Here is a 24,959-nt window from a genome sequence, read left to right as displayed (position 1 = left end):
TGTTCAAAAAATAATTACTTTATTTGAGCGTTAGCCAATTGCAAGACCATCGTGTCTCATATAAATAGTGATATATTGCCCTCTGGATCTGATCTGAAGAATGTTACTGCCCTAGATAAACTGTAGGCATGCAGCCCTCCTCAGTCCATCTACTCTGCCCTATTTCATTTTACTTTGTAGTTTGCACACTACCTCTGGGAGTACACAGAAAGCACAGCTACTACACTCTGAAAAGGTGCTATGTACACCTATTTCTGCTGGGAACAGCTGCACTAATTGTTATGGTGGGAACAGGGGTGAGACTCAGGATCATTTCCCTTCAAGTGAAGGCTGCTGTTACTATAACCTGAAACTTCTGAGTGACAGAATTGTACTTGTGCCTGCTGGCAGCATAAGGACACAACAAAGTGTGAGAGAACGGCTTCTTGCCTCCTGCACTTATGCAGGGTTCTGGGTTTTTCAATTAAAATTATGTTGCTCTTTTTAATCTAAAAGATAATGGCGATAAGCTCTATTTCCAAACTACAGCTGAATTGAAGATTGAATAATAGAGAAATAATAGAGCACACTGTTTCTATAGATCTCCAGAAATCAAACAGATTTGGAACCATGTTTATGTGATACTGCGTTTTCACAGTTTCTACCATGTAAAAAACATACATTGATTACCTGTTCATCTGGGAGATGTGCTCTGAAATATCCTTAACTAGGGACAGTCTTTTTGTTCTGTGTTTGTACAGTCCTAGCACAATGGGGTCCTGGCCCAGGACTGGGACTCCTAGGCACTAGGATAATACAAACTATAGGTTCTTTATCTTCTAACCTCATTTTTCTGGAATGGTACTTGCTTTCTTTAATTTGAAATAATGTGTTCCCCACACCAGTCTCTTTTAATTTTAAACTTCATTTTTCCAGTATAAATTTTAAAAAGGCAGTTTTGGTCAACATTAACTTTTCATGTGTGTGATCACTTGGTAGGTAGCTTGTGCCTAAAATATGTATTGTCCAAATTGAAATGTAGTCAATTCGGAAAGAACGTCAGTGGGATCCATGTTTCTAACTTTTCTTAGATTATCTGTCACTGTATGCACTTCACTTTGTTGTTGCAGACTCAGGACTTGTCTTCGCTACTGGGGTAAATCGACCTAAATTACGCTACGTTATTCATGAAGCTGGGGTCGACGTAGCTTAGGTTGACTTATCCCGGTGTCTTCACTGTTCTGAGTTGACAGGAGATGCTCTCCGATCGACTTCCCTTACTCTTCTCTGAGAGCTGGAGTACTGGGGTTGACCAGAGAGCTCTCTGCCATCGATTTAGCGGGTGTTCACTAGACCCGCTAAATCGATCCCTGCTGCAGCATCGATCTCCCTGTAGTGGAGACCAGCCCTTAGTGTTTACATTGCTAATTACTCTTCTGGTTGGAAAGCTGACAAATCTGTTTGCTGCCCTGATAAAGATACAACTGTTTCTGAAATGTTGTGCTCATTAAATAGAATTCTGTCAGCATTACACATTGTCACTGTTTAATCAATTAATGGTATGATTTAGAGTGTTGGTCTGCAAAGCAAAGAGGCATTGTCAGAGGCTTCCTGAAACTGTTACACTTTTTGTTTGGAACTGATTAGAGGAAATACTAAGAGGTGGAAGGGCTGAGACACATGGAGACATTCATAAATCCTGTATCTTTTTGTTGGAAGGCAGTCCAATGTCATATATTGTGTGGAGCCCAATGCCATGTATTCTGTCATTCTAGTTGAAAACACATTCTACAACCAAAGTTGACGTAACCCTTTTTAACAGTTGGACTCTAGTTTCAGTGTCTCCACGTTTTCTGTGAATATACCTGTTAGGTATAGTAGTAGTTGTTGAAAGCCACAATTACACCAACAGCAATATAGGAAAAACCATGTAGTGGGTTGGTGGAGTCTTTACATACTTCCAAAAAAACACTTAGCTCTGTGGGAATAGGGGTGCCAGGTGTCTGATTTTCAACTGGAACACCTGGTCAAAAAGGGACCATGGCAGCTCTGGTCAGAACTGCTGACTGAGCCGTTGAAAGTCCGGTTGGCATGGGACTGGCAGGCTCCCTACCGGGAAGCAGACAGCATGTGTGGCCAATGGGAGTTATGGGGACAGCGCCTGCGGGCAGGGGCAGTGCGCAGAGACACCTGGCCGTGCCTCTGCCTAGAATCCAGAGAGACATGCCGACCGCTTCCTGGGAGCTGCCTGAGGTAAGTGCTGCCCAGAGCCTGCACCCCTCACCCCCTCCCACACCCTAGCCCTAAGCCCCCTCCCACACCCAAACTCCCTTCTGGTGTCCGCACCCGCTCCTGCACCACAACCCCCTGCCCTAGCCCTGAGCTTCCACACCCAAACTCCCTCCTGGAGCCAGCATCCCCTCCTGCGCTCCAGCTCTGAGCCCCCTCCAACAGTCTGAACCCCTTGGGCCCAGTCCGGAGCCGCCTCCTGCATCACAAACCTCTTATTCCTGGCCCCAGCCCAGAGCCCGCACCCCCAGCCAGAGCCCTTACCGCCCTGCTACACAGCAACCCCCTGCCTCAGCCCAGAGCCCCCTCCTGCACCCTGAACCCCTCATTTCTGGCCCTCCCCCAGAGCCCGTGCTCCCTCCCACCCTGGAGCCCCCTCCCACACTCTGAACCCCTTGACCTCACCCCCAAGCCCAGAGTCCCCTTCTGAACTCCAAATCTCTCAGTCCCACCCCAGAGCCTGCACCCGGAGACCCCCCCCCGCACCCCAACACCCGCCCCAGCCCAGAAACTTCTCCCGCACCCTGAACCCCTCATTTCTGGCCCCACCCCAGATCCCGCACCCCCAGCTGGAGCCCTCACCCCCTCCGCACCTCAACCCCCATCCTGGAGCCCCCTCCTGCACCATGAACCCCTCATTTCTTGCCCCACCCTGGAACCCACACCTCTTCCCACACCCCAACCCCTGCTCCAGCCTGGTGAAAAAGAGCTAGTGAAGATGGAGGAGAGTGAGCAATGGAGGGAGGGGGAATGGAGTGAGTGTGTTGCGGGCCTCACAGAAGGGGTGGGTCAGGGGCAGGACCTCAGGGAAGGGGCACAGTAAGGGTATTCGGTTTTGTTTGATTAGAAAGTTGGCAAGCCTATGTGAGAAACATTATAGTTTAGTTTCTCTTTCGGTATGTCTACTCTGCAATTAAAAACCTGTGGCTGGGCCATGTCAGCTGACTTGGGCTTGCAGGGCTGTTTAATAGTGGTGTAGATATTTGAGCTCTGGGACCCTCCCACCTCACAGGGTCCTGGAGCTCAGGCTCCAGGCTGAGCTCAGATGTCTACACTCCAGTTAAACAGCCCCTTAGCCTAAGACCCATGAGCTTGAGTCAGCTGGCACGGGCCAACTGGGAGTGTCTAACTGCAGTGTAAACTTACATTTTTTATGTTCATACTCTTGGCTCTGTGAGTAATACATATGCAAAATATTTTTACATATAGATCACAGGTTTTCAAACTTTTTTTGCTGAGCCCCCCCCCCCCCCACCTTGAAAATATTTCAGGTGGTGGCAACCCCTTTCCCCCATACCATACCATACTACCCTTACTTTTGTGCTGTTGGTGACGCTGCCTTTATAGCTGGGCACCCAGCCAGCAGCTGCTGCTCTCCGACCACCCAGCTCTGAAGGCAGTGCAGATGTAAGGGTGGCAGTACCCCCATACAATAGCCTTGTGACCCCCTTGTGGGTCAGGACCCCCTATTTGAGAAATGCTGAGCTAGATTTTTTTTTAGCCAAAATATTCCTCAGATAGTATGTTAAGATGCTGATGGTTTTGACACATCTTAAGTACAAATATGGATACTTAAGAAACTGTTCATTTTGTTTACCTTTAACAATGTAAAACTGCTCCAGTCAACAAGTTCTTTTGCAGGTCATTTGGTGGAGGGGAATGCATGGAAAACTGCTCCCTCTAGTACACAATAAAAAAAAAAAATCCTCACTGAGGATTTGCTCTTAGTTTAGTCTTTTCAAACTCAACTGTTGCTGAAGGTTGCCTTCCTAGTAGCTATAATGTCATCCAGAAGGGGCCCAGAACTGCAAACTGTGTTGTGCTCTTTTTCAGAAAGATATGGTAGCGTTGAAAGATTTTTTTTGGATTATGGTAACTTCAGATTTTTATCTAACTCATCACTTTCTTTGCCAGTTAAATTTTTCTCTTCCTGCAAGCCAGATTTACCAAATCATTTTTACCCCTATTTTGGGCATAAGAGGTGTAATTATTCCCTTGATAGAAATAAATCTAGAAAATCCACAAATTTGTATGTGAATTTTGGGACGGTCAAGCCTTTTCAGTCCAGAGGTTGTCTAAATGACTAGGTTACATGTTCAGACTTACTGTGACTTGCGTGGCCTTCCAATAGCAGAGGAGTTGGGGCCCATTCCACTACAGGGTGGGCAGCTTCTGCAACTTGTATTGTTAATGTCTCTGTAGTTGTGGTCTGTAAACCTGCTTTTGGATTTGAAGTTTCACTTCCATAGACCATCAGTGTTCCAATGGGGAGTCCAGATTGGAAGCTCTGCGCAGTAGAGCATCCATTAGTAGCAATCAATATACCTCCAGAGGACTGTCACTGCAAGCTAGTACCCTACTCTGGGGTTCTGAAGAGGCAATTTCATGAAGAAAAAGTTACTTACCGGTGATGCTCTCTGAATGTATCCCTTCTTTAGATCCTTACCTATACTGCATTCCTCCCCTCAGTAAAAGATTTTAATGAACTGTCTTGGAGAAGCTGATGGATAGTTATATAGTTGCCTCCTTGTGTCCAGAATGCAGGACTGGAGTAACATTTTCACGTCCCACAGCTGCTTCACTACTTAAATGGTTCTATGCCTCTCCTAGCAGGACATTTGACTCCTACAGAGGCAGTACATTCCACCCAGTTACTGGAAAGTAACTTTTTCTCTGTGACTGTATCATTTCAGTGTGTGTCATCGCAAATTATCTCTTGGAGAACACATTATTCAATAGAGAACCAGCCTGTTGTGAAGGGAACTGTTCAAGAGCAGAGAGAACACTTGAATTACTGATCATGGTGAAATTATGATTGTAAAACAAACTGGGGAAAACTTCTTCACAGAGGTTCAGTCTCGGGTATCCCAGAGAGGTTCAGTTTGAATCAGATGTAGATGACTGAACAGACACTCTGAGGGCATGTAGGAGAGGAGTCTGAAAATTGCAAATGGGCAGTGTAGCCTCCCAATTTCTTTGATCGATTTATTTATTTAGAAAGTTTTTACAGGTTTACAAATCATTGCCATGTATCTTTCAGGAACAAAAAGATAATCATTAGAACCGTGAGCTTTTGTTTAGAGAAATGTTTTACACTAATATAATCATCAGATCTCTCTACTTAAGGTGTTATCTACTTACAGAGTGAGCCTCTTTAAGCTACGAGAATGTGATGTTTCCGGTGATTTTACTAAATCGAGTGAAACTTCTGATTATACATTTATCAAACCAACCATATCTATCAAATGTTAATATTCAAAAAAATTGGAGAGATGTGCTGGGTTTTGGTGCAGGCAAATGTACGTTGTTTGAGTATTGAGTAAATGATAACAAATATCTATTTGTCCTCTATTTTGGTGGCTACATAATTGGTATTTTAATTTTTCCATAACAACTTACCAGAGTTTTATTAACCATTCCTCTATGACTGGACTTTTTCTTTTTCCAGTAGTCTAGCAACTACTAGCAGATAAGAGATTAATTCTCTATTTCTTTTTATGTGACCATTTCTACCAGGAAGCCCCAAGAGGATTAGAAAAAGATCATTTGGAATAGATGGCCAACAGTTTGGTTATAAATTGCATCCCAAGACACTCTCTAATAATATGTGCATGAAATCATATGTCCATCATATGTGCATGAAATCTCCTCCTTCACAACAGTTTCTCCAACGTTTATCCCCATTAAATCTCTCTCTCTCTCTCTCTCTCTCTCTCTCTCTTAACCTGACTAGTGTGAAGTACCATTGAAACAGTATCTTAAGGAAATTTTGCTACAGATTGAGGTTGCTGGTCTTCTTTTTCACATAAAATTCCATTCCTCTGGGGTAATTTGTCTATCCAGATCCTTTTTCTAGGGTGTCATATATGGCCGTCTTTTGTTAGGAAATTTGTATGCAGAGATTGATATAAATTAGTTATTTATTTTGTTTCCTAATTGACCACCATTTCTATTTGTTAGCTTTCTGTAGAAAACAACTTTCTAGAAAGTTGAGAGCCATAATTCCTGACTTAAAGGTACTGATACCATGTAGGAGTGGGCTGATTAAAGTTAATTTTGATTTCTAAATAATTTAGAAAAGCTTTTTTCAGCCTAGCCTAGTGTTAATGTGTGTGCTCCAGCAAAAGACAAAACAGAAATCTAGAACACATCTCATCTCAAGCATACAAAAGCCTCCCATGAAATGTAAGTGAAGAAACAAAATGTTTTGAGCCTTGTCTGGAAAGGATCCAGAGATGTACTTTGGGATGTACTATGGGAGAACCTTTCAGAGTTGTAGCCATGAATGGAGGAAGCCCCATATTCTTGAAATTAGTATCTACCTGAGGACTGCTTGCTGCCCTTTGCCTCATCATGGAAGTTGTCATCAGCTGGGTTGGAGCAGGTGGCATATGGATCATAGGACAGCACCCTTTATTATTTAAGGCTTACTAATGAGACCTTGAATTACGCTTGCTGAATAATAGGCAACCAGTGTCATTCACAAAACACTAAGTGGAAAAGCTTTTAACATTTAAAACTTTTAATTTTAAAACATTAATATGGTCTAAAGAACATTATTGCTCTTTAAAAATCAGCATTGTGTAATCCCAGTAAGAGACAAGTTATTGTTCAATGCTGTTTGATTTATGGACGCCTCAGGTTGCAGATGTTGGGCTTCCTTTGGTCTTGTTACTGTGAGCACCCAAAGGTGTGCATTAACAAGTAGCACTGCTTAAATATGTCATCCAATATGCTTTGTGTAGCAACTGTTACAAACATTTTGTTTCAAGATGAAGTTCCAAAAATGGTAAATTATAGAGGCATCTTTCAGCAGCTTGTTAGGAATTGGTGTACATAACAGAACATCTGGTGGTTGTTAGTACATTTTCACTTAATTAAGAACTATAAGTACATGTTGGGAAAAGAATGAAATACTCTGATCCAGTTACACCATTGTTAAGCAGCACCCTGTAGTGCCACTCTAGGTTAGTGAACATTTCCATTACATTCCGTTATTTTCTGTAGTTTTTTTTTTTTTAAACCCTGCAGTTGGCTAAAATCTTCCAAATTTGAAAATAATTAGGACCATTTTCAATTTAAAAGGTTTAGGATGCTCTTTGCATTTCCTGGTATTTAAAAATGAAATGTAGCAACTGGCAGGTTCACAGTGTGATCCAGATACAGTATCTTTTGAGAGAGTTATTGCAAAATTATAGTGTGTATAGTAGCATTTATGTAGCACTTTATAATTTCATGGGACTGTACAAACCCCTCCTCCTCCCCATAAATACACAATGAAAAATACAATTCCCTTTTTCCCCCTCACTAATCGTATGAAAGGGAGGAAGGTAAGTTTGCTTTTTCCTCCTTTACATTTTGAAAAGGTTGCTATATTGGATGCTAGTTTTGGTACTCTCCAAAAATAATTTAAATACTTCAGTTTAGATTAGAGAGCTACTCAAGAGACTTTACCAACACCATGATATTTGAAAATTGTTTGACTATAACCCTTTATTTAGGAAAATCTGTCTTAATTATAAAGGGAAAAAATCCTCCTAGTCTGTCTCATCTTTGAATATAACCAAAATGTCCAAATCATGAGAGAGTTAGATTGTTCAGAACACAACCATCAGCACGCTGATTTCATACCTCCTTCCCAGGACACCATGGTTTACCAATAACCTACTATAAAAACAGATAGCAAAAGGCTAGAGCATTGGTGGTGGTGGTCTGGTAATTAATGTGTAACGCATTTCTGTGGTGCTGTATCACAGGCTTGGTTGGTCCTTTAAGGAAAGCTGGGCTTAGCCTTGCCTGTGACCTAGCAGCTATCCTTCAGCCTCGCCGGTGATCGAGCAATGTACTGATAGTTAGTGATCCCAGCTGAGTGTGATGGAGCTTAATTATGCCAGATCTCAGCTTCAAGGGATGAGAGTGAGGACAACTTAAATAAAGCTGTGAACTCAGTAAAGAGGGAAGGAGGAATAAGGGCAGTTCCCCCTCTGGGACAGGCCTAGGGAAGTCAAGCTAGAAGACCCACAGGGAGCAGGGTAGGCTTCTGTGGGGGAGCTCTGAGATAGGGCCTGCAAAAAGCAGAGAAACTTCTGAAGGAAACTGCTGGAGTCCCCAGAGAAAGTAGGCAGTGGGGGAAAAACCTGCTGGGAGGATGCAACATAGAAGAAGCAGAGAGTATCAGTATAGCCTGAAAGGGGCAAAACAATTATTTTAATTCATTATAATTGGACCCTCTGTTACCCTGGAAAGGGATTGAACTTTTAAATGACTTGGCAGGAGGGCTAAGTCATAGAAGATTTGAACAGGACAGGCCATTGTAGGGCAAAGGAAGTGGCCACCAGGAAGGAGCACTAGAGGCAAAGTCCCCTGCAATATAGCTCCCTGATGCCAGGTGGCACTACAGTGGTAAGAACAACCTATTACACATGGCCACGTTGGGGAATAAGAAGTCTTCTCTGTCAACAACAGTTAAATCCCAACCTGTGGATACATTCCAGGTGGTAGTAAGCAGTTCTGTCATCTTGGAATGGCTCCAGAGGCATCTCTTTTTGGCTATGATGAACTTTTATTCTTCTGAAGAAAACTCTGAGCAGATTCAGTGTGACCTTGCTGGAACTTGGCATTGCAACCTAAGGTTAGAAAGAACAGCTGCATCATCATCCCATAATGAATTTCAGTCATTGTCCCAATGAAGGTCCCAACGATACTGCAAGTGATATGCCTAAAGTAAACCAGACCCAGTGCCCATACTGGATGTAGAAAGCCTCTATGAAAAGCGTGGGCTGTTTTCTGAAAGGGGATAGCCAATGTACCCATTGGTAATTCTCAGCCAAGCTTGTTGTCTGGCTCCTACAGAAACCAACTCTGGGCACAAGTGTCTTGGCAGCCAGTCAGCTATTTTTAAAGTCCCTTTTTTGGAAATATATTTGAGAAATCGGTAACTGTCTGTTTCCAACATCTGACATCCTCAGAACCCTTGACCCTCCTTTGATTAGGCTTCAGACTGGAATCATCACTGGAATTGCATGGAAATTACACCAATTACTGTGGTCAACCTCCCCTTCGGGAACCTAAGTCAAACAGCTTTAAAAAGTCTTCATCTTTTAGCATCTTTTGACATGGTGTTGCTGTCGCAGCTACATAACTTAGCAGGAGTGGATGGAATTTTGTAAAATCATGCCATTCATTCCCTTCTGATCTGTCCCAAGGAGTGATGGCCCTTTCTGAGGGCTCTTGGCTATATGGTCCATCAGAGCTTAGTCTTGTCACCTATTCTATTCAAACATCAGTATGAAGCCTCTTGGGGTGAATGTGAAATGATAAGACCTACAGTTGCACTGGTACTTCAGTGATACACAGCCTTGTCTCCTTTTGTCTGATCCAGAGAGTATCATCACCAAGTTCGTCTAATGCATGACAAAAGTTTACTCTTCCTATTGTTTCATATTGAGTAGTTTAGTACTGTGTGCCATTTAACATTAAAGCACTATAGTTCTAAAAGCATATGGTGGTCATCCCGTAGAGGATGAAGCCTGATCTTCTTTATTAATCCTGCATTTCTTATCAAGGATGTTGAAAATGTCATTCAGAATTCAGTTTCCTTTTGTAGTAACTTTAATGTGTGATCATATATGGCTAGGTATTTAGGCATTTGTCTTAAGTCTTCTCTTACGTTAATGACAATATCTCAAATTTGGTTACAGCTAACGTTTTCAGGAAAACCTGTCTTGTTGGTATGAAAGATCAGTTGAAGCATTTGAAAATGCTCACATAGTGCTTTATATAGGGTTTTAATGAAATTCTCTCTTAAACTATCTCATCCTGGTAAAAATAGGTATTTCCCAGAGGGAAAAACTAAGGTACAGAGAAGCTGAGATTTGCGCTCACCACACAAGAGATGATCTGGGAATAGAACTCATAAACCTTGATTCCCAGTTCACTGCCTGTTCATTAGACACACTCCCTTCCTATCTATGGAGATGGGAGAACTAGATGGGAATATTTCCTGTTCTTTCATTTGAGAGAGAGTAGTAGAAACGGCCAGTGGGTGCCCTTTGCTTTCAATTCATATTTCTTGAGTGCATATTTGAGAAATTTCCCAAATGTTTCTATTGCCAGCGTGTATGTTTGCCATCATTGGGTATAAATTTGGAAGTGATTCCAAGAGGAAAGATTATGTTCACTTTGACCTGTTGTACTTGCATTTGGAGACCAATAATCAGCTACTCTACTTCTTTTCAGTGTTCAAAACTGATCTCTTCTCTGTGGTGACTCTTCTTTCACCTTTCTGGTGGGCCCCGAGGAAGCATTCTAATAAAACCTGGTTCTTGTATGATTTTGAAATTTTTTGTGACTCAGCGGCATGCCGCAGGGGGCGCTGTGCCTGTTGCTGGGAGGGCGGCAGGCGGATCCGGTGGACCTCCCGCAGGCATGCCTGCGGAGGGTCTGCTGGTATCACGGCTCCGGTGGACCTCCCGCAGACGTGCCTGCGGAGGGTCCGCTGGTATCGTGGCTCCGGTGGACCTCCCGCAGACGTGCCTGTGGAGGGTCCACCGGAGCCGCGGGACCAGTGGACCCTCCGCAGGCACGTCTGCAGGAGGTCCACCGGAGCCGCGGGACCGACGACCGCCAGAGAGCCCCCCGCGGCGTGCCGCCGTGCTTGGGGCGGCAAAATTCCTAGAGCCGTCCCTGCATCCTTAACTGGAAAATTAGTTATACTTTAACCTTTTGATACTTAGAGGGTCCTAAATTGGTGTGGTGAAAGTCCAAGAAAATAATTAAAAGGTAGGGAGAGAGAGTTTGGGGTTCTTTGAGTGATATCCTTTGGGTGTTCCACTGTACGTGTGGCAGCACCCCCAGGCCTGGGATTGGAGATCTTTCTCAGCAGTGCCCTTTGGACTGCAAATGCACACCTCCCTCCTCCCATGCTGTGAGCGGGATGTATATATAGTGCTGCGCAGTCTGACCGCCTCCTGTTCCTTCTCCTGACGCGTTTGGTCTGGGATGGAATCCACAGCAGAGCCTGCTTCTCCTGTTCCCTCAGTAGTTAGCGCCTTACTTTTTAGATGTAGTGTAGTTAGTATTTTCTTCTTTCTTTTTTATTTCTATTGTAAAAAAACCAAACCCAAATTTTTTGTTTTTCTTTACCTTTAAAGTTATGTCATAACTTAGGTTTCATTTCCTCACCGACTGGGAAGCTTTTTTCCCCTCACCCTTATGCCCAGGTTCCCTGGGTTTAAGAGGTACATCTCCTGCGAGGCTACCTTCCAGTAACCGATGACCCACCTGCATTGTATTTGCTGTCTTGAAGAGGGACACGTTCCACAAAAATGTTCTCACTGCCACAACCAGGGCCAGAAATGACTGGGACATTTGCTTAAAACGTCTCATCATGGAGAAATCACTGGGGCCTGCATCAGACCTGAGCCCGGACTCTCTTCCTGTGAGGTCCTCGTGTTCTGCCAGGATGAGGGTTGAGGGGAATGAGGATCAGGAGATGAAGAGAAAGTCGTCCCTTTCTCACTTGGGCGAGAAGAAACAGGCTCCCTCCTCACATTTTGAGGCACAGTCCACCAGAACACCGTCCCCTGCAAGGTCAGTTGCCTCAACAGCATCTGACAGGGGACATAGCTCTAGGACCCACCCAAGTACCTCTAAACAGAATGTAGAAATGGGATAAAGACTTTAACCTGGCAGTCCTACAGCCCTCAGCACAGTCAATCACCTCTGGAGATCGAGACAAGCCGACTGCAGGAGCTACGGCGTTGACATCCTTTTTAGCACTGAGCAAGCCCTTGGAGCCAGCCAGGTCATCGAAGCCAGTCAAGTCTCCATCTACTGACACCTTAGGGGAATACATCACTCCTTTGGTACCGAGTCTCACGTTGCCACCAATGGTGCTCCCTCCCCCCGCTCCCCAGTAGACTTTAGTTACTCTAAAGACCTCCTGGTAGCAGACACTCCTGAGTCACCTCTTCTTCGACATGACCTCGCCCCACTTCCACCTCCTCTCCAGGCTCACAACACTCCTCTGTTTCTCCTCCGAGGATGACACATCTCTTCCCCAGTGATCAGGAGGAGCAAGCTCCTCCTACATTACATTTCTTTTCCTGATGAGGCTATCATGCCTCCACCCGCTACATCTGCCAGTGATTTCAGTCATTTTCAAGACTTGTTCTGAAGGACTGCAGATTCCCTGCAGATTCCTTTGGAATTCAAGGAAGTCAAGGGTCAGCAGCATTACACTGCTTGATATTTTCGACGCATCTTCTTCCTCCAAGATCGTACTACCAATCAATGAAGCTCTTCTCGACCCTGCAAAAGTTCTCTGGCAGACCCCAGCGTCCATCCCTATGACTTGCAAATGCACCAACAAAAAGTACTGCATTTCAGCGAAAGATGCTGAATTTCTATTCTCTCACCCTACCCCAAATATTCTGGTGGTCAATGAGGGAGGCAAGAGAGAGGCCATCATTACCAATCCTGTGCTAGCCATCCAGAGAGAGTTTGGAAATGCCTAGACTTATTTGTACACAAGGCATATTCCTCAGCTATACTCCGGTTTTGAATCTTGAACTACGAGGCTCTGATAGCTAAGTATAACTGCTTAAACTACTCTAAATTGAAGGAACTCTGTCATGATCTCCTGGAGGCAGCAATTCCAGTCCCTAATGTTGGAAGGACACCTCCTAGCCTGTACAGCCTTACAAGCCTCATTAAACTCTGCAGACACCATTGCCCGGTCCATTGCAGCTCCTGTAGTCATGAGGCGTGCATCCTAGCTTCATCTCTTGGGTTTTCCTAAAGAGGTCCAAACCACTGTGGACCTTTGCAATCTAAACAAGTTTGTCAAACTGCAATATTTCAAGATTGTTACCCTCTCTTTGTTACCCTCTCTCTATTATCCCAACACTGGAACAGGGGGTCTGGTTCTTGGCCCTCGGCTTCCAAAACTTTAATATCGCAATACACTCTGCCCGCAGATGATTTCTCCAATTTGTCCTGGGTAATGACCACTACCAGTACAAGGTGCTGCCTTTTGGTCTAACTACAGCCCCTTGGGTATTCTCCAAGGTCCTGGCAGTAGTCACTGCCTACCTAAGGAAACAAGGTGTCGTCATCTTTCCATACTTGAACAACTGTCTCCTCAAGGCCCCATCTGAAACCAATGCTCCCTGAGCTGTCCACATAACAATGGACCTGTTTACGAAGCTAGGCATCCTCTTGAACCTAGAAAAGTCCGCTTTAACACCAGTACAGCACCTGGAATTCATCGGCATACAATTGGGCACCATACAAGCCAGAGCCTTCCTACCGCCTCACAGATTCTCGGCCATACTAGATCTGGTATCCAATTATGGTTCTGCCCCCAGATGTCTGCAAGAATGTGCCTCCAACTTCTAGGCCACATGGCAGCGGCCACTTCTGTGGTCAGGCACATAAGACTTCACATGCTGTGACTTCAGGCATGGCTCCGTACAGTATATCTCCCCCCACAAACACAGCCTCCACAAACTCTTATCCATGCCAATAAGTCAAGGACTCACTACTTTGGTGGGCACAGCCCAATAACATCTGTGTTAGAGTTCCTTCCTACAGCCATCACCGATTATGATCCTAACCACTGATGCCTCCCTAATCGATTGGGGAGTGCATCTACATGAACACACAGTGCAGGGAAGATGGTCATCCACCAAATCCACCTTACAAATCAACCTCCTAGAGCTATGAGTGGTCTGCAATGCCCGCTGATATTTCCTACCTCTTCTCATACCATAAGAGTGATGACGGACAATCTTGCCTGCATGTATTGCATCAAGAGGTATGGCACAGCAAAGTCCCACTCTTTATGGTTGAAGATGATCAAACTGTGGGACTGGTGTGTCCAGAACAACATCTCCATTTCAGCCTCATACCTCCCGGCCACCAGAACACTACTGGCGACACACAGCAGGACGTTCTCACATGGTCATGAGTGGGAGCTGGATAAGCAAGCAGTTCAACCCATATTCAACCAATGGGGCCATCCCATCACAGATCTCTTGGCCACTCAACACAACGTCTGCTGCCCTCAATTCTGTTCCAGGGCGGGACTGGGGTGTGGATTACTTGGAGATACATTCCTCATAACCTGGCATGCGCCATTACTTTATGCCTTCTCTCTCTTTCCCTTCCTCTTCTAAGTACTTTGCAAAATACAGAAGGGCCGAGCTCATGTCATATTTGTAGTAAGCGCAGGCCCTGATAAAGGCCCAGTATGAGGCCTGAGGCCTGAACTAAAGTAATGGTCAAGACCTTGCTAACATAAAGCAAAGTTAAGCTGTGAGCCAGAGGTAGGCCCTGCTCACAGAAGCTGGCACGGAAAGGGCTGATGCTGCATTCACCTAGCATAAACACAGCACTAGAACACACTATACTAAAACATTCCATAGATAATAAAAGGACAGGCCGACCCATCCCAATGACAGGGGCAAAAGGGTAAAATGATGGATAGAGTTGTTTTGTTCGAACCAACATGTACAAGGTAGAAGGCGGTACCTTAATACGTAGAAGGGTTGTAACTTGCTACGTAGAGAGGTGGCCCCTCAATACGTCAGGTGTGATGTGTAACTTGTTTGTATCTGTGTATAAGAATGCATCCTTGGGGCGGTGTCTTTTTCCAGCCTAGGGGGCAGTGGAAATCCCGCCACTGACTGAGCTGAGTCCATTGTCAGGGAGTACATATGTACTGGCTAGCTGCACCTTGTCAGCACCCTGGACTACGTTTGCCGGGGAGCCGGAGGCTGTACTTTTTTCGACAATAAACCTGGCCGACGTGCCTTTGTACCTTACTAGACTTTGTGGTTATTGGGGGTTCTCATCGGGTCTGCTGGGTCAGCTATCTGCGCAGAGCTGGGGCAGCACACAGAGGGAACACACGCACGCAGCTGAGTAATATCAACATTGGAGAGAGCAGAGCACCACACCGGTACCGCTCTGACAACAATATTAATAGCTTCAACATGGCCATGAAAAGTCTGGTATACTTATCTTCTACGCATGAGGCATGATGGTATACTGACTGATCTCTTTCCACCTAACACTGTGGCTCCTCTCACAGGATGCATCCTCCATCCCAATCGACAGATGCTCCACCTCAAAGTCTGGCTCCTCTGTGGTTCCAGGATCTGGAAATAACCTGCTCAGACATAGTCAAACAGATACTTTTGAATAGCAGGTGTGACACAACCAGATGCACTTACATTCGTAAGTGAACTAGATTCACTGCTGGTGCGCCTCACACCAGGTTGATGCAGTGTACTCTTCATTGCCACTTATTCTTGACTACATTCTACACTTTAAACATTCAGGATTGGTCAGTAACTCTATTAGGGTACCCTGGTGGAAATCACTACCTTTTACTCCCCCATTGATGGCCACTCAGTCTTCGCACACCCACTCATGAAACACGTCTTGAGGGGTATTCAAAATCTTATCCCCATATATGAGACCTGATCCCGGCCTGGGACCCCAGCCTAGTTCTACATTCTCTGACTAAGCTCCTGAATGAACCAATGGCAACCTGTTCTTATGTACACCATCAATGAAAATGGTCTTTCTTGTTGCCATCACCTCTGCTAGATGGGTGGGCGAAATTGGGGCCCTCGTGGCATATCCACCATACACAGTGTTTTATAAAGACAAAGTTACACTATGCCCACACCCAAAATTCTTATCTAAGGTCCCAGTATAATTTCATCTAAATCAACTGATAACACCTCCCTTGCTTCTTCTTGAAGCCTCAGAGTAATCAACAGGAGACAGCTCTACACACCCTAGACGTGAGACGTGCATTCTACTGGGTCAGGACTAAACCCTTCCAGAAATCACCATGATTATTCCTCTCCACCACCAAAAGATCCATAGGCATCTATCTAAACAATGCCTCTCTTAATAGATCTCACCGTGTATACGTTTATCTTACGAACTTCACGATAGACAACCTCCTACTTCAATCAGAACACATTCCACAGGATCGTTATCTACATTAATTGCCTTTCTTAATAATGTCCCCAATGATGACATTTGTAAGGCTGCCATGTTGGCATCAACAGGTACTTTCACCTGGCAGTACACTATTATGTATGATGCCTATCCTTACCCATACGTGTCGGTCTGAAGCCCCAGCCTTCCAGTTGGAGGCATTGCTTTATAATCACCTACAGTGGAGCACCCATAGGGACATCACTCGAAGAAGAAGAAGAAGAGAGGGTTACTCACCTGTGGAGTAACTGAAGTTCTTCAAAATGTGTGTTCCTATAGTTGCTCCACTACCCGCCCTCCTCCCCTCTGCTTCGGAGCCAAAAACATAAGCTCTGTGTCAGAAAAGGAACTGAGCACGGTCGAACTGCACAGTGCTATATATATATATATGTCCCGCGCACAGCGCAAGAGGGGGAGGTGCGCATGTGCGGTCCAACGAGCACTGCTAGTGAAGATCTCCGATCCCAAGCACAGGGGCACTGCCACACCATAGGGAGAAGCATCTCAAAGAACCTCAATTACTGCACAGGGGGAATAATCCTTTCTTCTGGAGGGGGAAAAAAAACAAAACACAACAACAAACCCTAACACAGGAGGAAGCCAGAGTCTGGAATAACATAGGTGTAACTTGATTAGCCAGATATGCTGTGTGTATGAACTGACTGCCTCATGTTTTTTACCTTTTTTGTGTGCACTCAAGATTTTCTTTGAAAAGTTAGAAAAGATTGCTGCTAGAGTCATTGGGGCCTTTAGAAACGCTTGAATTAAGAACTTGCCCTCAGGACAGGCAGGCATTGGGCTCTGAAACCTCAAGCAGTGTTACTGAGCAGGTAACTTAAGAACAGCAGCTTGGAATAATGGAAAACAGGGTTTTCATTGGAATTAGGAGAAAAGGTTTAATTTAGATATTCTGTCCATGCTCTTCTGCAAGCTGAAAGTAAGGAACATACACTTAAACATCCCTTAACTATGGCAACGCTGGGGATATGGGCTTGAATAAAAAAGAACATGGGACTAACACGTATGATAACTCCAGTTACTGAATTTTACTATTTTTGCTTCTGAACAGTTAAATAATATGAAAAGAAGCTTTTTAGAAAGTGGCATAATATATTACACTAACATCTTAGAACTTTCTTATATTATTCAGATAAAAAAAAAAAAAGGAGGAAGGGACTTCCTAATTTCTCCTCAAACTTGTATTTTCACATTTAGTTTTGCCACGGGAAAAAAATGCTAATTCATGGAAAAAATGAGTTGGAGACAGTTATATTGCTGGACTTTTAATGGAAAAGAATTATAGGTAGAATATATAAAAATGTATATAATTTGAACATCTTAAATTCTCTGGGTATTTATTTTTTAAACCTTTTTTTGTATTCTCCCAGTGAAAATACACGAGTGTCCTGGATTTTATGGTGGTTTCTGTAGCCAGGGCAAATCAGCCTCCCTGTTCATTGTGTGTGTGTGTGTGTGTGTGTGTGTGTGTGAGTGAGAGAGAACCAATCTCCATATACCGTTCAACCCTGGGGAAAGTGCACATTTGAATGTATTCTATTTTTATGGTCATTAAAAAAGCCAAACACAGTACGTTCTACATAGATGCCTCCTGTAAAGAGCCCTGGATATCTAATCCCTGCATGCTGTAATGGGCTGCATAGTGCTCTGATTGGGACTGATGTAGGTATGAGTTATTATGCAGCACAATCTGGCGAGAACCTGGTAGCAGCTCCTACCTCAGCATTGCTTCTGGCTTAGATGAATTTGCAGTGGAACTGGATCACAGTGTAATGTCTGATCTTGGATCTTATCAACATTTTCACTGCCTAACTTTCTGAGTAGTGGGCAAAAAGTCAGGTGACTCACAGAAACTAAAACTAATTAAACCAGAGCCAGCAATTTTAAAGGAAGAATGTTATTAAAGCAGAAATATCTTGCCAAAGTGTGCAATAAAAATGCGTGGATTAAAATGGTTTAAGGAAAATGTTAGTTTGCATAACCTTCCTGTAAAACGTGCTTCAGTGTTGGAGGTAGCATAGTCGAGTGGACTGTGTATGAGATTGGGAGCCAGGAAAGTAATTTCACTTCTGCTATTGACTCTTTGACTTTGAACAAATATTAACCTCTCGATTAATGTGCTTAATATCGACTACTACTGGGATATTATGAGATTTGATTACTGAATATTTATGCAATATTGTATATGTTCTAAGTATTTCATAATGGCCATTCCTTATGATTTATAGTAATGCAAATTATTGGCAGGGCCACCCGGAGGATTCAGGGGGCTTGGGGTCCTCGGCAGCTGGGGGCCCCGCTTCGGCGGTATTTCAGTGGCGGGAGGTCCTTCTGCTCCGGGACCCGCCGACGAAGTGCCCCGAAGACCCGTGGCAGGGGTCTCCGCTGCCGAATTACCACCGAAGACCCAGCTCTTCGGCGGCGGGTCCTGGGGTGGAAGGGCCCCCCCCCCACTGCGGGTCTTTGGGGCACTTCAGCGGTGGGTCCTGGGGTGGAAGGACCCCCCGCCGCTGAATTACCGCCAAAGACCCGGAGCGGAAGAAGCTCTGGGGGCCTGGGCCCCGTGAGAGTTTTCTGGGGCCCCCGGAGCGAGTGAAGGACCCTGCTCTAGGGGCCCCTGAAAAATTCTCATGGGGGCCCCTGCGGGGCCCAGGGCCTGGGGCAAATTGCCCCACTTCTCCCCCCACCCCCCGGGGTGGCCCTGATTATTGCCAGTCTTTGAAATAGTACACTTGAGAATACCAAAAATTCTTAGGTGTAATAAACATCACATTTACTTTTTTCATAGAGAGAGAACTTGTGCAATTTTTAAATTGGATCGTTTCCGGTGTAATCTTGAGACTAATTAGCAGAGCAGTGGCTTTTAGTCCAGGCTGCTTTTAAATTCAGTTGTCCATTACATTCAGTGCACTAGAGCATGACTTTTTTTTTTAGTCGTCATTATTTGAAAGAGCCTGATTTTACACTATAATTACTGTGACATTTTTCCTTCCTTTAACAATTATCTTCGACATTGAACTATATATAGGTCAAGGCATAGGTCTAGCATAATGTAAAGGTTCTAGTTTTCAGAGAATAGTAACTATGGCAAAATTTTCAAAAGTGACTAGTGACAGACCAGCCAAGTGCTATGCATTTTTTGGTGGTAGCACATCATGAGATAGACTCATCCTTCCCCTCATGAAATACTTGTTGGCATATGGGAATGTCCATTGGTCTGGGAGTTTTTTAATATTCTTTCACTTTTAATAATCTATGATGTTATCAGTAACTTAGTGATCCTGCAACAAGCAGCTCGACTTTATTTTTCTCCAACATTTATAGTTTTTTTGAAACTAGTTGGGTCCAGTTACATTGATTACTGAAACACATGACCTCACCTCAGTGACTCTTAGTGTATGTTTAAAAACATTCAGAATTAATTACCTAAATTCTCCAAAGCCAATGGGACTACTAATGTAAGTAAAGTTAAGTACCCTACAAAGCTTCATACTTCCTTATCTATTTGTTAATTAAAAATAGATCTATTAAAATTAAAAACCCACATGTTCTTTGGTTCACATCTCACTCCTTTTACTAAGTGGTATTAATGTTGCTGTGAAGTTCACATCCAGGGCTTCAACTGTAGATAAATTTCTATGATCTGGGACATGGCAAGCCAAATTATTGCTGAAGATCTACAAATGGTTTAAATTGATCATTGTCAGTTAGCTGTGACACAGTCATAATTCCTCTCTCCATCTAATTCCTCCACATCAAATTTTTGCTTCTGATTTTAAGTGTAGGATTGCTCCATAGAATTGCCTCTACATTGAAGAATGGATGGAAGCAGGACTTTCTAGCCAAGTTTGACCAAGGTTGCCTCACAACCATTGTTGTGGGAGCTCTGGAGCCATCAAATCTACAATAATTTGATCCTACAATGCCTGAAAGGGGGAGAGGGTACACCAATTCTCGTTCAGTCTGAACACAAAGTGGGGTCTGTACTGTCTTATCTAAAAGGCACAAAGATGCCTCGCTGAACAAAAAGGAGATATGATAACTTTCCAGGCTGGAAAAATAAAATCCCCCCAGAGATTGGGGGGGAGCTGTAATTTGTTCAAAGCCGGTCTAGGTTTCTTACCTGTGCCCCAAAGGGACTTTATGAAAATATTACTGAATTCCTTAAAATGAGTTTGAGAACAGAAATAGAGAGATCTCTCAGGACATACTGAAAATGAATGTCCTTCCCAGAATTTTGTATGTTAAGTTGACCCCTACAAACTCAGGGTTAATGAACTCCATCTCCCGCAGTCATTAGCCACATTGTTAGTCACTGGTTCTACATTTATATTAGGGATGTCCTGAATATTATTGGGAATCAGCATTCCCAAAGATTTCATGTAAGAGGATTGCCACCAATTTGAAAAAAGACGTTTTTGGGCTTATTTGTTCATGCTTAAGATTTCTGATCTATCTCAATTAATTTTATATTCTGTGAGATGTCCAATATTATTAATTGTACGTAAGAGATTAGGAATAGTAACCTTGGACTTTAAGATACAAATACAAAGGCATCATCAACACAGAGCATAATTCTGTGCTCTGTTTAGCCCTCTATGATACCTTTAAATATGTTGATTTGCTCACATGGCAATGGTTAAAGGTTTTAGAGCTTAATCAAACAGAAGAGGAGAAAGGGGGCAGTTCTGCTTAGTATTTCTCTGTAATAGAAACAGGGAAAAATAATACCATTGGTTACTACCATGGAAGTCGAATTAGAATATAAAAGCTTAATCCAAGCAATAGATTGGTAGCCAAATTTGGATTTGGTAACCAAGCACATGAAAAAGATAGTCCTAGGCAAGTGGTCACCAACCGGTCGATCACGATCAACTGATCAATCCTGGAGCCTCTGCCAGTCAGTCGTGATCTCCATCCACTAAAAGTCCGGTGGCACAGCGGGGCTCAGGCCAACTGTCTGCCTGCCCTGGCCCCATGCCACTCCCGGAAGTGGCTAGCTGCTGGCACGTCTCTGCGGCCCTTGAGGGGAGGTGGCTCCCTGTGTGGTCCCCGCCCCCAGCACCGTCTCCGCAGCTCCCATTGGCTGGAAGCCAGCCAATGGGAGCTGAGGGGGGCAGCGCTCGTGGGCATGGGCAGTATATGGAGACTCACTGCCTTCCCCACCACCAGGGACGCAGAGATGTGCCAGCAGCCAACCGCTTCTGGGAGTGGCGTGGGGCCCTGGCAGGCAGGCAGCCTGGATCCCGGCTGGCAGGAGCCACTCAGCCCACTGCCAGTCTGGGGTCCTGGCTGCTGGTCCCGCACAGCCTACTGCCGGTCTGGGGTTCTGGCTGCCGGATCCTTGCCAGCCAGAGTCCCGGCCGCAGGCCCTGCTCAGCCCACTGCCGGCCTAGGTGAACAGAACTCCAGACCAACAGCAGGCTGAGCGGGCCGGCAGCGTAAGATCAACATTTAAATTTAATTTTAAATGAAGCGTCTTAAACATTTTGAAAACCTTGTTTATTTTACAGTACATCAATAGTTTAGTTATATAATATATAGACTTATAGAGAGAGACCTTAAAAAAACATTAAAATGTATTACTGGCGCGCGAAACCTTAAATTAAAGTGAATAAATGAAGACTCGGCACACCACTTTTGAAAGGTTGCCCACCTCCTCTAGCTGTAGGATTACCCAGTCTCTGCACATTCTGTAAACCTGAATCAGCCATATATGTATGAAGAACCTGATGAGTATTAGTGTTCTTATATGGAGATAGAGAAGATTTATCAAAGACCTGGTCTAGAAGTTTAATGTCTCCAGCTTTACCAACAATATCGTGGGCCATGTAATTTATACTTATGAAAAAATTTGGGATCATCCTGATTTGGTGCATAGAGATTGGCAAAGATGATTATAGAATTGCCAAAATTTCAGCCTTGAGGACAGTAAATCTGCCTTCACTGTCAGACCTTGTGCTCAGAATATTAACATTCAACTTTGTATGTATTTAGTATGGCAGTGCCTCTTGCTTTAGAATTAAAGCTACTAGAAACTGAGAGGCCTACCTGATCTCTATTCAGTTTATAAGCTACAAGTTCTGTCAGATCTGTCTCTTGGAACACGGCAATGCCAACATTCTCTTTTTTAAGCATTGAGTATATTTTTTCCTTTTAATAGGATTATTAAACCCCTTTATATTCTAGGAGACTTATTTAATTATGGGAGCCATCATTGTTAAAATATACCGGATAAAACATAGTCACTTTATGAATAAATGAGAAATGACACATTTTGCCAAGCAGCATACAGTTCTTGCATATTTAAGCAGCAAAAGTTATATAATCCAGTGGTGGGGTGTTACTTCACAGAACATTTTCTACAGGAGTGGGAAGGAAATTATCTGCATGGGAGGGTAGTAGAAGGGGGCAGAAAGAGGAATTAAATAAGGTGTGTTTTTTTTTTTTTAAACTGAATACCCTGGAAAAGATAGTGGTGTGAGAAAAACACAGTAGTACCCTACAATCAGATAGAAGTATCTGTTTAAACTGTCCAAAATTATCCACTTGACACCCAGAGGGGCAGTTGGATAAGGTGAAACTTGGATATTCCCACATTCCCTGGGGCCCCAAACATTACAACTATAGTAATCACCTATTACTAATAGAACATTGATACACTGGTCCATAAGGAAGCACCATCTAATAAAACCATGATATGTAATTACTAATCAAGTGATTTTACATTGATGCTCCTTTCCCGTGAATTAAGGCAATAGGAAGTAAATTGATGATAGCCCTTCAACCCCAATCAGAGAGAGAAAAACAAAAAGAAACTAACATATCCATATCAACCTAGCACTCATCAACTTGTTTAGAGCAGCCATATCAGAGCTCAGAGAGCAATACATAAATTCCCTATGGTGGGGTCATTCCCTAGATGTCTCCTGCTGTGAAGGAGGAGTTTGCAGATTTTTGAGGTATTTTTCTGCCTCCTAAGGAGAACTGAATGATGATGTCTTGCCATTCGTAAGATTGGAGCATTGCCAGATATTTAATAAAATAGTTCAAATCCATCGTCCCGGCCAATTGTTTTGCTTGGTTAAAAGCTGACCTCATTGCAACCACATCATGGGCATAATCATGAAAGAGCTGTATTTTAATTGCTGGTTCTCCCCATACTAGCTCTTTCTTTTCTCTGGATTTTTGCAATATAAGCTTCTTAGTAGTAAACTTCAGGAATTTCACAGTCAGTGCTCTAGGCCGACTTCTTGGAGCTGGTTTGGGGACCAGGGCCCACTGTGCCTGTTTTCTATCAAAACAAAAATCTACTGGCAGATGCAATGTACGTAGCAATTTAGGGACAAATTCAGAGTGTTTACCTTTCTCGGTTCCTTCAGGGACACCCACAAACCTGATGTTACATCGTTGTTAGTGGTTTTCTAGATCAATTAGCTTGGTCTTAATAGTCTTGATATAATTATAGTTCTTCATAACCTGCAAATTGTTTTCCTTGAAGTCATCTTCCACTTCAGAAACTCTGTGTTCTGCTTCACCCGTCCATCTGAATCTCTGTCATGATGGCCTGTAGGGTGGAAACTGTAGATTTAATTTCAACAGTATTTGTAGCCACCTGTTGTGCGACAGTCATCAGCTTTGTTCCATCAGGCTCAGGCACTATCTTGTTTGTAGAAGTGGGGGAGGCAGATCTTTGGGATTTTTTGGTGCTTTTGGAATCAGAGGAAGATGCGAGCTACAGGGCATCTTAGGGGTTTCAGTAGTCTGGTGCAATATTTCTTGGGGTTAGATGTTGTGTTTTAGGGGACAATGTTTGGGGATTCCCTGTAGGCCTCTTTAGAGCTCAAGCAACCTGCATCCACATTGGTCTCAGTGCCCTCTGGTATCTCTAAATATTTCCTGTATCAGAGCTGGCCTCTCAATTTTCTTTGTTCACTTTTAAAACAAATGCATATGAAGTGCAAATGTCAGAGCAGTTTTTAAAAATATATACATTACTTTAGTGAGCGACTAAACTTGGTCAAAAATTAAAAATTTTAGCCTGTGTATTTTGGGTAGTTAATTGTGGTGTTTTTTTGTTTTTTTTAAATACAGCCGCCTCGTTTTTGGCGGGAGTGGGAGAGGCTTTTTCGGAAATAGGCATAGATTGGATACAGGCCCAATGTGCTAAGCATTGTATAAACGTGAATTTAGAGCATTTTCTCATAATGTAAAAGTCAGTTTGTAAATAGAAACAATAGCTTAATCCTTATGACTATTCTCTCTTCTCCCTGCAGAGACATAACATACAGCATTTCCCTGGAAGCTGTGACGACACTTGTTGTCTTCCTTTCCTGCCAACTATTTCACAAGGAAATTCTGCGAGAGAGCGTCATTCATAAATACCTGATGCGTGGCCGATGGTACGTCACATTACAGTGCTGCATTCGACACAGAGAAAAGCAAATAGTTTTTCATGCTCTTGATAAACTTCTGTTTTGTGTTCATAGATTGTTGTACTTGTAGACAGTGTCAGGAGAGGAACATGTAAAAAGTTTAATTGCATTATGCTGCCACTTTAGAAAAACAAACCAAAACATTGCCAAATGTTAGTGAAATGTTTCACATTTAAGGTTCCCCACACCCTGGTTTCAGTACGGCTTTATTTTGGATCC

General features: G+C 43.6%; 1 protein-coding gene across 2 annotated transcripts in view; it reads left to right on the top strand.

Annotated features, from left to right (window-relative positions):
• DYM (dymeclin) overlaps positions 1–24,959 on the top strand; it is a 367,304-nt gene that overhangs the window by 69,599 nt on the left and 272,746 nt on the right. For both annotated transcript variants that reach the window (XM_039543377.1, XM_039543378.1), the window contains exon 8: positions 24,582–24,707. In XM_039543377.1, the coding sequence (XP_039399311.1) occupies positions 24,582–24,707 (126 nt within the window). The remainder of the gene's footprint in view (positions 1–24,581; positions 24,708–24,959) is intronic.

The sequence above is a fragment of the Mauremys reevesii genome, linkage group 6, assembly GCF_016161935.1.
Source record: "Mauremys reevesii isolate NIE-2019 linkage group 6, ASM1616193v1, whole genome shotgun sequence".
NCBI lineage: Eukaryota > Metazoa > Chordata > Testudines > Geoemydidae > Mauremys > Mauremys reevesii.
The sequence above is the reverse complement of the archived record's forward strand: the minus strand, read 5'-3'. Positions and strand labels throughout refer to the sequence as shown.